This window comes from Scyliorhinus torazame, chromosome 9 (assembly GCF_047496885.1).
Source record: "Scyliorhinus torazame isolate Kashiwa2021f chromosome 9, sScyTor2.1, whole genome shotgun sequence".
NCBI lineage: Eukaryota > Metazoa > Chordata > Chondrichthyes > Carcharhiniformes > Scyliorhinidae > Scyliorhinus > Scyliorhinus torazame.
In genome coordinates, this window is record NC_092715.1 from 6,638,077 (window position 1) to 6,653,278 (window position 15,202).

General features: G+C 56.0%; 1 protein-coding gene across 3 annotated transcripts in view; it reads left to right on the forward strand.

Annotated features, from left to right (window-relative positions):
- spef2 (sperm flagellar 2) overlaps nt 1-15,202 on the forward strand; it is a 941,194-nt gene that overhangs the window by 844,045 nt on the left and 81,947 nt on the right. For all 3 annotated transcript variants that reach the window (XM_072515585.1, XM_072515587.1, XM_072515586.1), the window contains 3 exons: nt 358-540; nt 11,093-11,185; nt 14,217-14,393. In XM_072515585.1, the coding sequence (XP_072371686.1) occupies nt 358-540; nt 11,093-11,185; nt 14,217-14,393 (453 nt within the window). The remainder of the gene's footprint in view (nt 1-357; nt 541-11,092; nt 11,186-14,216; nt 14,394-15,202) is intronic.

Genomic DNA, 15,202 nt, shown 5'->3' on the forward strand with positions numbered 1-15,202 from the left:
CACTCAGTAACCCCACTCCCCAGCACCGTGTTACTGACTGTATCTCTACTGATGTTAATCCAGCTCCCTCACACTGTCACTCAGTAACCCCTCTCCCCCAGCACCCTCTGTTACTGACTGCATCTCTACTGATGTTAATCCAGCTCCCTCACACTGTCACTCAGTAACCCCTCTCCCCCAGCACCCTGTGTTACTGACTGTATCTCTACTGGTGTTAATCCAGCTCCCTCACACTGTCACTCAGTAACCCCTCTCCCCCAGCACCCTGTGTTACTGACTGTATCTCATCGGGTGTTAATTCTTCACTGTGAATCTCAATCTATAATTTTAATTGATTGCTGTTCGCTCGATTCGCAGGTGTTGGATATCACACGGACTCTGAGTCCAGAATCAGATTTGTTGGACTGGCGACGATTTCTGCTGTCAGCTGCACAGCCATGGCCGTACCCATCGCTGACCGACTTGCTGGACACCAAGACCAGGTTCCAGGATATAGACAGGGCAGAAACTGGCTACGTTACAGAGGAGCAATACAATCAGGTAAAATCACTGCTTCCTGAGACAGTGCGTGCCAGCACAGTGAGGCTGTAATGTGCACAGAGCCACAACGCTGGCCAAACGTACAGACACGGTGGAGTAAAGGAGCACGCTGTGGAGTTGGCCGCTGAGGGAGTTAACATTTATAACAGCCGAATACAAGCAAAATTCTGCAGATGCTGGAAATGTGAAATAAAAACAGAAAAGAGTCTTCTGGCAGCGTCTGTTACGAGAGAAACAGTTAATGTTTTGAGTTTGATTTGAGTTGTCAGAAATCACTAATTGCGTCACACAGACTCGAAACGTTAACTCTGGGCACCATCTCCTGACCTTGTCCCACTGGATACGCGGGTGAGTCCGAAATCAGGACCCACACTGGGAGCGGATTGGTTTCCGATCTAACCAGCGCGCTCCCGGTGGTGAGATCCAGAACTCTCCCCATAGCGAGAAGCCAATAATCACCAATTAAGTCCAATCGCCATCCTATTAACAGGCAGGATCCCTGATTGAACGGCCTCCCGTGATCTACCCGCCTCCCCAGCGAGCGGTCACATGGGCGACGTTCAGTCGAGAAACATAAGCCAGCGGATGGCTGCTGCGGGGATCCGTGGAGGTGTGGAGCCATCTTGGAAATCGAACAGTCAGCTCGGGGGCACTGGCCCAGCGAGGGTGGGGCTCGGTCGGGGGTATGAGCCGCAATCAGTGGGGGGGGTGGGGTGCGAGATGGTTCAGCGCCCACAGGTCCGCCATGCCCCCCCCCCCGGGTCGTGTATGCCAAAACAGAGTCAGCTCCAGCTGCCACCTGTCTGTCGCACTGAACACCCTCGGGACAGAGCCCCATCCAGTGCAATGTGGTGAAGGTCACTTCAGCTCCCGCTGACCCTGGTCGGCGATGGCCACACAGCTGATGGGGAATTGGCAATTCCAGTAATGTGAACACGTCACAGCTTCACAGTAGCCGTGGGCAGGCGGTTGTTACTGCCTAACATCCCAATCAGGCTGTCAGGCCTAGAAACTGCCTGACCTCCGGAGGCATCAACACCACAGAGGCAGCGGCCAACATTCGAACACCCAGGAGTTGGAACTCAGCACTGGGAACACCCACTCCCCGTGCGGTAACTCTAACTGCAGCCCTGAACCTTTCCACCTCGGGATCATTCCAGGGCTCGAGCAGAGGTCTATGCGGCATCTCACAGCCTGCAGCCCACAGGTGCATCCGGGAGGTCACGGACCCTCTGTTTGCCCGAGTATCTGACCACATAAACTTTGACCTGGACCAAAGCCAATCGGATGCCCGGGCAGCAGGATTCTCCTCCATGCCGGGATGCCCCAGATCCAGGGTGTAATAGACGGCACGCGTGTCACCTTGCACTTACCGGGCTGTCAGGGAGTGCCCGACATCAACAGGAAGGGGTTCCACTCCCTGAACATCCAGTTCGTGTGTGACCCCCACATGAAGATAATGCACGAGCCACGAGGTCACGTTGCAGCCGTACAAAACTCTGGTGCGGCCGCATTTGGAGTATTGCGTGCAATTCTGGTCGCCGCATTATAGGAAGGATGTGGAAGCATTGGAAAGGGTGCAGAGGAGATTTACCAGAATGTTGCCTGGTATGGAGGGAAGATCTTAAGAGGGAAGGCTGAGGGACTTGAGGCTGCTTTCGTTAGAGAGAAGAAGGTTAAGAGGAGACTTAATTGAGGCATACAAGATGATCAGAGGATTGGATAGGGTGGACAGTGAGAGCCTTTTTCCTCGGATGGTGATGTCTAGCACGAGGGGACATAGCTTTAAATTGAGGGGAGATAGATATAGGACAGATGTCAGAGGTAGGTTCTTTACTCAGAGAGTAGTAAGGGCGTGGAATGCCCTGCCTGCAACAGTAGTGGACTCGCCAACACTAAGGGCATTCAAATGGTCATTGGATAGACATATGGGCGATAAGGGAATAGTGTAGATGGGCTTTAGAGTGGTTTCACAGGTCGGCGCAACATCGAGGGCCGAAGGGCCTGTACTGCGCTGTAATGTTCTATGTTCTACGTGTGTGCCTGTTTCCCGGCAAGTGTCCACAACACCTACATCCTGGGGCAGTTGGACGACCCCGGCGTCTACAAGGGACACCCCAGTGTGACCGGTTGACTTTTCGGGGATAAACGGTAGCCTTGTGGATAGCACAATTGCTTCACAGCTCCAGGGTCCCAGGTTCGATTCCGGCTTGGGTCACTGTCTGTGCGGAGTCTGCACATCCTCCCCGTGTGTGCGTGGGTTTCCTCCGGGTGCTCCGGTTTCCTCCCACAGTCCAAAGATGTGCGAGTTAGGTGGATTGGCCATGATAAATTGCCCTTAGTGTTCAAAATTGCCCTTAGTGTTGGGTGGGGTTACTGGGTTATGGGGATAGGGTGGAGGTGTTGACCTTGGGTATGATGCTCTTTCCAGGAGCCGGTGCAGACACGATGGGCCGAATGGCCTCCTTCTGCACTGTAAATTCTATGAAAAGGATACTCGCTGAGGCCCTGGCAAATGATACCAGTGCTGAGGCCGGTGACCGATGCGGAGACCTGATATCTCGAAGCCAATGTGGCCACCCAGGCTGCCATTGAGTGGGGCATCGGAATACGGAAAATGTGGCTCCGATGCCTTGACCTCTGGTGCTGCCATGCAGAGCCCCATCGGGAGGGTCACAACTTTGTGGTGATCGGCTGTGCCCTCCACCAGCTGGCACAGCAGCGGGGTGACATGCGAGAGCTGGAGGGACATGCGTCCACCTCCGAGGAGGTGGACGAGGAGCTGCCGGACCAGGAAGGGCTGGAGGACGACCCCTGGGAGGACCCCTCGGATTAACCGGAGGGTGGAGGGCAGGCAGCGGTGGTGATTGCCCAGAGTGGGAGGTAGACCCTCATCCTCGTCCACTTCTCATAGCACATGGCTTTACTCGTCATTGCACCATCTCTCCCCTTTCCCACCCATCGTTCCCCCTTCCCCTTTGATGCACAATCAATACTCTTGAGTCCACGTGGAGTCATATCGATTCAGCTTTAATCAGATAGAACTGTACCCAGCAGCGGTGATACAGAAAGTGAAGGCTGCTGGGATGGCACCGGTTCTTATACTCCGCCTCTCAGGGCGGGGCTATGTACATTACCCAATGGTCGACCCCGCGGTCTAGCCAATGGTCATTCACCTCTCAGGTACCGCAATACCTGGTATTACCACATTCACCCCCTGTTAAAAAAGGAGCCAGCGGGGTGATGGCCAGTGTCACTGTCGCCTTTGCATGGTAGGACCAGGTATTGCAGGTACCATGCTGTCGAGGGTAACGGAGAAAGTTCTTGTGTTGTTTATTTTCTCATGGTGCTGCAATCAGACGATCGGGCGGCCTGGTCGTCCTACTGGAGCGTCTAAGTTTCGGCGGCGATCCTGGTGAGGGCCCCGGCGGTTGTGACTCCAGGAACGTGGTGTCTTCCTCCCAGGCAGTTTCGTCACCCCTAGGCGGCGCTGTAGGGGCGAAAAATGGGCAGGGGGGGGCGCCTGTAGGGGGCGTCGGTGCCTGTTCGGCGCTGGGTCGGGGTTCCGGTGGCAGTACTGACCCTCCGGGTCATATTGACGGTGCTACAATTTATTAAGCAGAATTTAAATTGAAGAAAACGACGTGGGAACATGGAGCTCCGAATCACCCCGGAGTGCCTGCGCATCGCACCCCAAGCAGCTAACTCGGCCTCTATCTTCATACACTGGATGGCATGCTTTGAGGGCTACCTCCGAACGGCCCCCGGCACACCGACTGACGAACAAAAGATGCAGGTCCTCTATTCCAGGGTGAGTCCTGACGTCTACTCCCTTATCGAGGACCAGGACGGTTTCACCGGTGCCATCGCCGCGCTGAAGGATATCTACATCCGGCTCGCCAACCAGGGTTTTGCTCGCTACCAGTAACCACGCTGCTGGGGATAAAGTTCTGCTTAATAAATTGTAGCACCGTCAATATGACGCGATGCAGGTTGAGGTAATGTCAATTGAAGGCTTTATTAAGCAGAACTTTATCCCCAGCAGCGTGGTTACAGAATGCAACTGCTGAGGGAAATGGAGGGAAAAGCTGGGTTCTTATACCGGCATTTCTGGGTGGAGTCCAGTAGGTGGCAGATCCTATCAGGACCTGGCATCCCTCCACATACCACCACATTGCTGTTTCCCCTGGTTAGCGGAATGCTGCCGGGCACGGTCCCGGCAAATCAGCTGGCGGGACAGTTTTTTCCGGCATGAAGCCCGTGGGGCCCTAATTAACGTTAGATACCGGGGACTGCCTCAGTGATCAGCCGCGGCAAACCCCCGGCATTTGCTGCTCACCAGATCGCCCCCTCTGTTTCTCTCTCCACAGATGCTGCCCGGCCTGCTGGGTTTATCCAGCATTTCCCGGCGTTGCTCACTTTCTGTACAGATCTGGTGAGAGGCAGAAGCACAAGCTTGTGTTGATTTCTAAAATGTACAAGAAGGGAGATTACAAATAACATTCTCTGGCAGCAGGCAAACCCTGGAGAAATCCTGCGGATCGCAAACGCAAGACAAAACAACACAGCCCCACAACACAGGACCGCAGTGCAGACCCACAGCACAAGCCGACAACACAGGCCTGCACTGCAGGCCCCAACACAGGCACCGGCACTGACCCCCCCACACAGGCACCGGCACAGACCCCCCACACAGGCACCGGCACTGACCCCCCACACAGGCCCTGGCACAGGCCCCCTACACAGGCACCGGCACTGACCCCCTACACAGGCACCGGCACTGACCCCCCCACACAGGCCCTGGCACAGGCCCCCTACACAGGCACCGGCACAGACCCCCTACACAGGCACCGGCACAGGCCCCCTACACAGGCACTGGCACAGACCCCCCACACAGGCACCGGCACAGACCCCCTACACAGGCACCGGCACAGACCCCCTACACAGGCACTGGCACAGACCCCCCACACAGGCACCGGCACAGATCCCCCTAAACAGGCACCGGCACAGACCCCCCACACAGGCCCTGGCACAGGCCCCCTACACAGGCACTGGCACAGACCCCCCACACAGGCACCGGCACAGACCCCCTACACAGGCACCGGCACAGGCCCCCTAAACAGGCACCGGCACAGACCCCCCACACAGGCCCTGGCACAGACCCCCCACACAGGCACCGGCACAGACCCCCTACACAGGCACCGGCACAGGCCCCCCACACAGGCACCGGCACAGACCCCCCACACAGGCCCTGGCACAGACCCCCCACACAGGCACCGGCACAGACCCCCCACACAGGCCCTGGCACAGACCCCCCACACAGGCCCCCCACACAGGCACCGGCACAGACCCCCCACACAGGCCCTGGCACAGACCCCCCACACAGGCCCCCCACACAGGCACCGGCACAGGCCCCCCACACAGGCACCGGCACAGACCCCCCACACAGGCACCGGCACAGACCCCCCACACAGGCACCGGCACAGACCCCCCACACAGGCACCGGCACAGGCCCCCTAAACAGGCACCGGCACTGACCCCCCACACAGGCACCGACACTGACCCCCCACACAGGCACCGGCACAGACCCCCTACACAGGCACCGGCACAGGCCCCCTACACAGGCACTGGCACAGACCCCCCACACAGGCACCGGCACAGACCCCCCCACACAGGCACCGGCACAGACCCCCCACACAGGCACTGGCACAGACCCCCCACACAGGCACCGGCACAGACCCCCTACACAGGCACCGGCACAGACCCCCTACACAGGCACTGGCACAGACCCCCCACACAGGCACCGGCACAGGCCCCCTAAACAGGCACCGGCACAGGCCCCCTACACAGGCACTGGCACAGACCCCCCAAACAGGCCCTGGCACAGACCCCCCACACAGGCCCCCTACACAGGCACCGGCACAGACCCCCCACACAGGCACCGGCACAGGCACCGGCACAGGCACCGGCACAGACCCCCCCACACAGACCCCCCACACAGGCACCGGCACAGACCCCCCACACAGGCACCGGCACAGACCCCCCACACAGGCCCTGGCACAGACCCCCCACACAGGCCCTGGCACAGACCCCCCACACAGGCACCGGCACAGACCCCCCTAAACAGGCACCGGCACAGACCCCCCCACACAGGCCCTGGCACAGACCCCCCACACAGGCACCGGCACAGGCCCCCCACACGGAGCTGCACGTGCTTGCGGAGGAGAACGGGTCGTGGAGCTGCCAGCCACGTTCGGAGCGAAACCCCGGAGGTGGACTTCCTGGGGAAGGCAAAGAGACATTCCTGGGGGGTTTTGTTAGTCGCCGTGCACAGGAGCGACCGAATGGAGTGAAGTGCGTCGAGGAGGACCTCCTGCCAGCGGGAGGCCGGGAGATTTCTGGACCGTAGGGCCAGCTGGATGGCCCTCCAGACCGTCCCATTCTCCCTCTCCACCTGCCCGTTTCCCCGGGGGTTATAGCTGGTCGTCCTGCTCGAGGCAATGCCCCTGTTGAGCAGGTACTGGCGCAGTTCATCACTCATAACTGAGGACCCCCGGTCGCTGTGTATGTAGGCGGGGAAACCGAACAGAGCGAAAATGGTGTTGAGGGCTTTGATGATGGTGGCAGACGTCATATCGGGGCATGGGATGGCGAAGGGGAATCTGGAGTACTCATCAACCACATTGAGAAAATACGTGTTACGGTCAGTGGAGGGGAGGGCCCTTTGAAGTCCACACTGAGGCGCTCAAAGGGGCGGGAGGCCTTCACCAGGCGCGCATGGTTTGGCTGGTAGAAGTGCGGTTTGCACTCCGCACAGACCTGGCAGTCTCTGGTGATTGCCCTGACTTCCTCGACGGAGTAGGGCAGATTGCGGGCCTTGATGAAGTGGTACAAACGTGTGACTCCCGGGTGACAAAGGTTGTCGTGCAGGGCCCAGAGTTGGTCCACCTGTGCGCTGGCACATGTACCTCGGGATAGGGCATCGGGGGGCTCGTTGAGCTTACCGGGGCGATACAAAATCTCGTAATTGTAGGTGGAGAACTCGATCCTCCACCTCAAGATCTTATAATTTTTGATCTTGCCCCGCTGTGTGTTGGTAAACATGAAGGCAACCGACCGTTGGTCAGTGAGGAGAGTGAATCTCCTGCCGGCCAGGTAATGCCTCCAATGTCGCACAGCTTCAACGATGGCTTGGGCCTCTTTTTCGAAGGAGGAGTGCTGAATTTCGGAGGCATGGAGGGTGCAGTAAAAGAATGCCACGGGCCTGACTGCCTGGTTGAGGGTGGCGGCCAGAGCGATGTCTGATTCATCGCTCTCGACTTGGAAGGGGAGCATCCCGGATGAGGGGAAAGATATCGGTGCTCAGCCACGTGTAAAGGATCTGGAGCTTCTGTGCCTCTGAGGGTGGGTCTGTTGCAGATCCGATGTATGTTTCAAAGCGAGCTAGCCAATGTGCGAAGGCCGACTTGGCATTGTCTGCTTGAGGATGCAGCTGCAGGCGATCAGGCTTGATGCGGAGATCCATCGTTGTAAAATCTCTGCGTAATAAATTGATGCACTATCAATTACAACAAGACGAGAGTAGAGAGTAATCGAGGCTTTATTACACAGAGATATGGAACTTCCCGGGATCAGGGGTGAGCTGGCAAGGTGGATACAGAACTGGCTAGGTCATAGAAGGCAGAGAGTAGCAATGGAAGGATGCTTTTCTTATTGGAGGGCTGTGACCAGTGGTGTTCCACAGGGATCAGTGCTGGGACCTTTGCTGTTTGTAGTATATATAAATGATTTGGAGGAAAATGTAACTGGCCTGATTAGTAAGTTTGCAGACGACACAAAGGTTGGTGGAATTGCGGATAGCGATGAGGACTGTTAGAGGATACAGCAGGATTTAGATTGTTTGGAGACTTGGGCGGAGAGATGGCAGATGGAGTTTAATTCCGGACAAATGTGAGGTAATGCATTTTGGAAGGTCTAATGCAGGTAGGGAATATACAGTGAATGGTAGAACCCTCAAGTGTATTGAAAGTCAGAGAGATCTAGAAGTAAAGGTCCACAGGTCACTGAAAGGGGCAACACAGGTGGAGAAGGTAGTCAAGAAGGCATACGGCATGCTTGCCTTCATTGGCCGGGGCATTGAGTATAAGAATTGGCAAGTCATGTTGCAGCTGTATAGAACCTTAGTTAGGCCACACTTGGAGTATAGTGTTCAATTCTGGTCGCCACACTACCAGAAGGATGTGGAGGCTTTAGAGAGGGTGCAGAAGAGATTTACCAGAATGTTGCCTGGTATGGAGGGCATTAGCTATGAGGAGCGGTTGAATAAACTCGGTTTGTTCTCACTGGAACGAAGGAGGTTGAGGGGCGACCTGATAGAGGTCTACAAAATTATGAGGGGCATAGACAGAGTGGATAGTCAGAGGCTTTTCCCCGGGGTAGAGGGGTCAATTACTAGGGGGCATAGGTTTAAGGTGCGAGGGGCAAGGTTTAGAGGAGATGTACGAGGCAAGTTTTTTACGCAGAGGGTAGTGGGTGCCTGGAACTCGCTGCCGGAGGAGGTGGTGGAAGCAGGGACGATAGTGACGTTTAGGGGCTCTTGACAAATACATGAATAGGATGAGAATAGAGGGATACGGACCCAGGAAGTGTAGAAGATTGTAGTTTAGTCGGGCAGCATGGTCAGCACGGGCTTGGAGGGCCGAAGGGCCTGTTCCAGTGCTGTACTTTTCTTTGTTCTTTGTTCTTTTGCTGCCGAAATGGCTGCAGTTCGGAGAGCACACACATTTATACTCCACCTACTGGGCGGAGCCAACAGGCAGGGATCTACCCCCGTACCTGTAGAGCAGGGGCCTCACCGTAATACCCTTGTATGCAGTATATACAATACAACAGTGATGACTGCCACACCCACACTGCAGGTCTCCTACACAGACTGATAACACAGACCATAATGCAAGCCTCTTACACAGGCTGACAACACAGACACGCACTGGCGGTCTCCTACACAGACTGATAACACAGGCCCGCACTGCAGGCCTCCTACACAGGCTGATAACACAGACCATAATGCAAGCCTCTTACACAGGCTGATAACACAGGCACGCACTGCAGGCCTCCTACACAGGCTGATAACACAGGCACGCACTGCAGGCCTCCTACACAGGCTGATAACACAGACCGTAATGCAGGCCTCCTACATAGGCTGATAACACAGACACGCACTGGCGGTCTCCTACACAGGCTGATAACACTGACACGCACTGGCGGTCTCCTACACAGGCTGATTACACAGGCCCGCACTGCAGGCCTCCTACACAGGCTGATAACACAGACCCGCACTGCAGGCCTCCTACACAGACTGATAACACAGACCGTAATGCAGGCCTCCTACACAGGCTGATAACACAGACCCGCACTGCAGGCCTCCTACACAGGCTGATAACACAGGCCCGCACTGCAGGCCTCCTACACAGGCTGATAACACAGACCCGCACTGCAGGCCTCCTACACAGGCTGATAACACAGACCCGCACTGCAGGCCTCCTACACAGACTGATAACACAGACCGTAATGCAGGCCTTTTACACAGGCCTGCACTAAAGGTCTCCTGCACAGGCTGATAACACAGGCCCGAACTGCAGGCCTCTTACACAGGCTGATAACACAGACCCGCACAGCAGGCCTCCTACACAGGCTGATAACACAGACCCGCACTGCAGGCCTCTTACACAGGCTGATAACACAGACCCGCACTACAGGCCTCTTACACAGGCTGATAACACAGACCCGCACTGCAGGCCTCCTACACAGGCTGATAACACAGACCCGCACTGCAGGCCTCTTACACAGGCTGATAACACAGACCCGCACTGCAGGCCTCCTACACAGGCTGATAACACAGACCCGCACAGCAGGCCTCCTACACAGGCTGATAACACAGGCCCGCACTGCAGGCCTCCTACACAGGCTGATAACACAGACACGCACTGCACGCCTCCTACACAGGCTGATAACACAGACCGGCACTGCAGGCCTCCTACACAGACTGATAACACAGACCGTAATGCAGGCCTCCTACACAGACTGATAACACAGACCCGCACTGCAGGCCTCCTACACAGGCAGATAACACAGACCGTAATGCAGGCCTCCTACACAGGCAGATAACACAGACCGTAATGCAGGCCTCCTACACAGGCTGATAACACAGGCCCGCACTGCAGGCCTCCTACACAGACTGATAACGCGACAGCGTTTACACGGCATGGACACGCTGCTGCAGGATTGGAGAATCCCGCCCCTGACACCCATTCTGTGTGGATCGGAATTTGAAATATCACATTGTGAAACCGTCATCGGTTTTGTCCCTCTCTGTGCCTTTCTGTATCTTTCTGCCTCTCTCTTTCTCTCTCTCTCTCTGTCACTGACTCTCTCACTCCCTCTCCCTTTCTCCCTCCCTTTCCCTCCCTCTTTCCATCTACTGTCTCTCTCTCTCTGTCTTCTCTCAATGTCGTTCTCTTTCTCTCTAACTCTGACTGTTTGCTGATTACAGGTGGAGCTGTGGTTTAAGAGTGATGCTGAGCTCCAGGTTCCTGACGATCCAGTCACCCCTCTCCCATTCCACAGACTGAAGCAACTCAGGCAGGTACAGTTTTAAGAGGAGTCCCAGTGTGGACAGCGAGCCTTCACCAGCCCCTCCATCACCCGTTCATCAATAACCCCACCCAGTCGCCAACATTGCTCCATGTCCCCAGAGCCTCCAATCACCACCCTCACCAACAACAAAATCCTGCAGATGCCACAAATCTGAAACAAAAAGAGGATTTGGGGGAAATGCTCAACTTGTCTTCAACTACAATCACATTTTACCACAAACGCCGGTGTGATGTTTGTCCCCTTTAGGAATCAATCTGGCGAGAGGGTCACGTGGCCCTGGGTAACCAATCAGGGACCCGAGTGGGAGGGCTAGCATGGGTTTCTGTACCCGTTTGTTCCTGGAAGCTGATTCGCAGGCACGAAGTTGGAAGATTCTGCATTGTCATTATGTGTAAATAAACATTGCAGTTATTGTTTACATAACTGATCGCCTGCAATTATTCGAGTCAGCATGGATTTGCATAGGTAAATCCAGGCCTAGCTCATTGGAAATGACAAGGGAGAGTTGATGAGGGAAACGTGGTTGATGTGTTGTACATGGTGTTGTCGACGGAGGCAGGACTCTACATGAGGCCAAACTGGCACGATACAACTCTCTTTATTCTCACACTCGATAGGATGGCACAGTGGCTAGCACTGTTGCTTCACAGCTCCAGGGTGCCGGGTTCAATTCCCGGCTGGGGTCACTGTCTGTGTGGAGTCTGCACGCTCTCCCCCGTGTCTGCGTGGGTTTCCTCCGGGTGCTCCGGTTTCCCCCCATAAGTCCCGAAAGACGTGCAGAGTGAATTGGACACTCTGAATTTTCCCTCGTGTGTACCCGAACAGACTCCGGAATGTGGCGACTAGGGGCTTTTCACAGTAACTTCGTTGCAGTGTTAATGCAAGCCTACTTGTGGCAATAATAAAGATTATTATTATCTAATCACTCCACTCCCTGACGGGTTACCCCCCACGACCTGCTCCAAGGTCGGGGTTTATGTCCTGTGGGGCGCTCCTCCAATTGGGAGGAAGCTCCTCCTCCTGGTCACCTGGGTATCTGATACTCTGAGCTGTAGAAGGATGCAGATGGTGTGGAACTCAGTATTATCAATCCTGGAGCTGACACACTCTGTCCCTGTCCGGGGTCGTAACACATGGATTTCCACAAAGCAGGTTACAAAGTGTCACATAACAAGTTGGTCAGCGTGTATCTGAAACTGGCTGAGTGCCTGCAGACAGCGAGGAGAGGTGAAAGATCGTTCCTCTCACTCAGGGAACGTATATAACTGGGATTCCCCGAGGGACAGGGATCACAGCTTTTCCAGAGATTCATGAGCTACACCTGGATACACCAGGTACAATTTCAAAATTTGCAAATGCCACAAAAGTCAGGAGCATTGTGAGCTGTAATAATAATAATCTTTATTGTCAGAAGTAGGCTTCCATTAACGCTGCAATGAGGTTACTGTGAAAAGCCCTAGTCGCCACATTCCGGCGCCTGTTCGGGGACACCGAGGGAGAATTCAGAATGTCCAAATCACCCAACAAGCACGTCTTTCGGGACTTGTGGGAGGAAACCGGATCACCCGGAGGAAACCCACGCAGACACGGGGAGAACCCGTCCGTGTGGAGTTTGCACATTCTCCCCGTGTCTGCGTGGGTCTCACCCCCACAACCCAAAGATGTGCAGGGTAGGTGGATTGGCCGTGCTAAATTGTCCCCTAACTGGAAAAAAATAACTGGGTACTCTAAATGTATAAAAAGAAAACCAAGACACGGGGGGGGGAGCGTGCAGACTCCACACACACCGTCACGGGGGGGGGAGCGTGCAGACTCCACACACACACCGTCACGGGGGGGGGAGCGTGCAGACTCCACACACACCGTCACGGGGGGGGGAGCGTGCAGACTCCACACACACACCGTCACGGGGGGGGGAGCGTGCAGACTCCACACACACCGTCACGGGGGGGGGGAGCGTGCAGACTCCACACACACCGTCACGGGGGGGGGGAGCGTGCAGAATCCACACACCGTCACGGGGGGGGGGAGCGTGCAGACTCCACACACACACCGTCACGGGGGGGGGGGAGCGTGCAGATTCCACACACACCGTCACGGGGGGGGGAGCGTGCAGACTCCACACACACCGTCACGGGGGGGGGAGCGTGCAGACTCCACACACACCGTCACGGGGGGGGGAGCGTGCAGACTCCACACACACCGTCACGGGGGGGGGAGCGTGCAGACTCCACACACACACCGTCACGGGGGGGGGGAGCGTGCAGACTCCACACACACACCGTCACGGGGGGGGGGAGCGTGCAGACTCCACACACACACCGTCACGGGGGGGGGGAGCGTGCAGACTCCACACACACACCGTCACGGGGGGGGGAGCGTGCAGACTCCACACACACCGTCACGGGGGGGGGAGCGTGCAGACTCCACACACACACCGTCACGGGGGGGGGAGCGTGCAGACTCCACACACACCGTCACGGGGGGGGGAGCGTGCAGACTCCACACACACCGTCACGGGGGGGGGAGCGTGCAGACTCCACACACACCGTCACGGGGGGGGGAGCGTGCAGATTCCACACACCGTCACGGGGGGGGGAGCGTGCAGACTCCACACACACCGTCACCCAAGCTGGGAATCGACCCCAGGACTCTGGCGCTGTGAAGCAACAGCACTAACCACTGTGCGACCGTGACGCCCCGTGCAAACTGTGAGGACGTTTGTTTAGGACATCAAACAGACAGGCTGGTGCAGTGGGCAGATTCAACGCAGAGGAAGTTCAGGACAGAGAAATGAGAAGTGATTCATTTGGGCAGGAAGGACATGGAGAGACAATGGAAAATAACGGGTCAAATTCTGAAAGGTGCAGAGGGACTCGGGTGTCACTGCAGAAATGATTGAAGCTGGCAGGACAGGTGGAGAGAGCACTTAATAAAGAATACAGTATTCCGAGCTTCCGAGGGAATCTCTTCACATTGTGTCACTGATAAACATACACACAGCTGTCTCTTTCCCACAGCTTTTCTTCACTTTCTTTATGGATGAGAAGCGGGAGCCACCAGAGCTGGATTATACCAACATGCTGCTACACTTCTCCGCTCACCGCGATCCGGTCCAGGGATTCCACCGATCCCTCAGCGTGGCGGCTGGGACAGATCTCACCTGGAATCCAGACACAGACCCCATCATTGTCAAGGTGAAGGAGACCAGAAAATGAACCCGAAACATCAACCTGAATGTCAAGAAGCTTTACTCTGTATCTAACCACGTGCTGTCCCTGTCCTGGGAGTGTTTGATGGGGACAGTGTAGAGGGAGCTTTACTCTGTATCTAACCCCGTGCTGTCCCTGTCCTGGGAGTGTTTGATGCGGAGAGTGTGGTGGGAGCTTTACTCTGTATCTAACCCAGTGCTGTACCTGTCCTGGGAGTGTTTGATGGGGACAGTGTAGAGGGAGCTTTACTCTGTATCCAACCCCGTGCTGTCCCTGTCCTGGGAGTGTTTGATGGGGACAGTGTAGAGGGAGCTTTACTCTGTATCTAACCCCGTGCTGTCCCTGTCCTGGGAGTGTTTGATGCGGAGTGTGGTGGGAGCTTTACTCTGTATCTAACCGCGTGCTGTACCTGTCCTGGGAGTGTTTGATGGGATCAATGTAGAGGGAGCTTTACTCTGTATCTAACCCCGTGCTGTACCTGTCCGGGAGTGTTTGATGGGGACAGTGTAGAGGGAGCTTTACTCTGTATCTAACCCCGTGCTGTACCTGTCCTGGGAGTGTTTGATGGGGACAGTGTAGAGGGAGCCTTACTCTGTATCTAACCCCGTGCTGTACCTGTCCTGGGAGTGTTTGATAGGGACAGTGTAGAGGGTAGCTTTACTCTCTATCTAACCCCGTGCTGTACCTGTCCTGGGATTGTTTGATGGGGACAGTGTAGAGAGAGCTTTACTCTGTATCTAACCCCGTGCTGTCCCTGTCCTGGGAGTGTTTGATGGGGACAGTGTAGAGAGAGC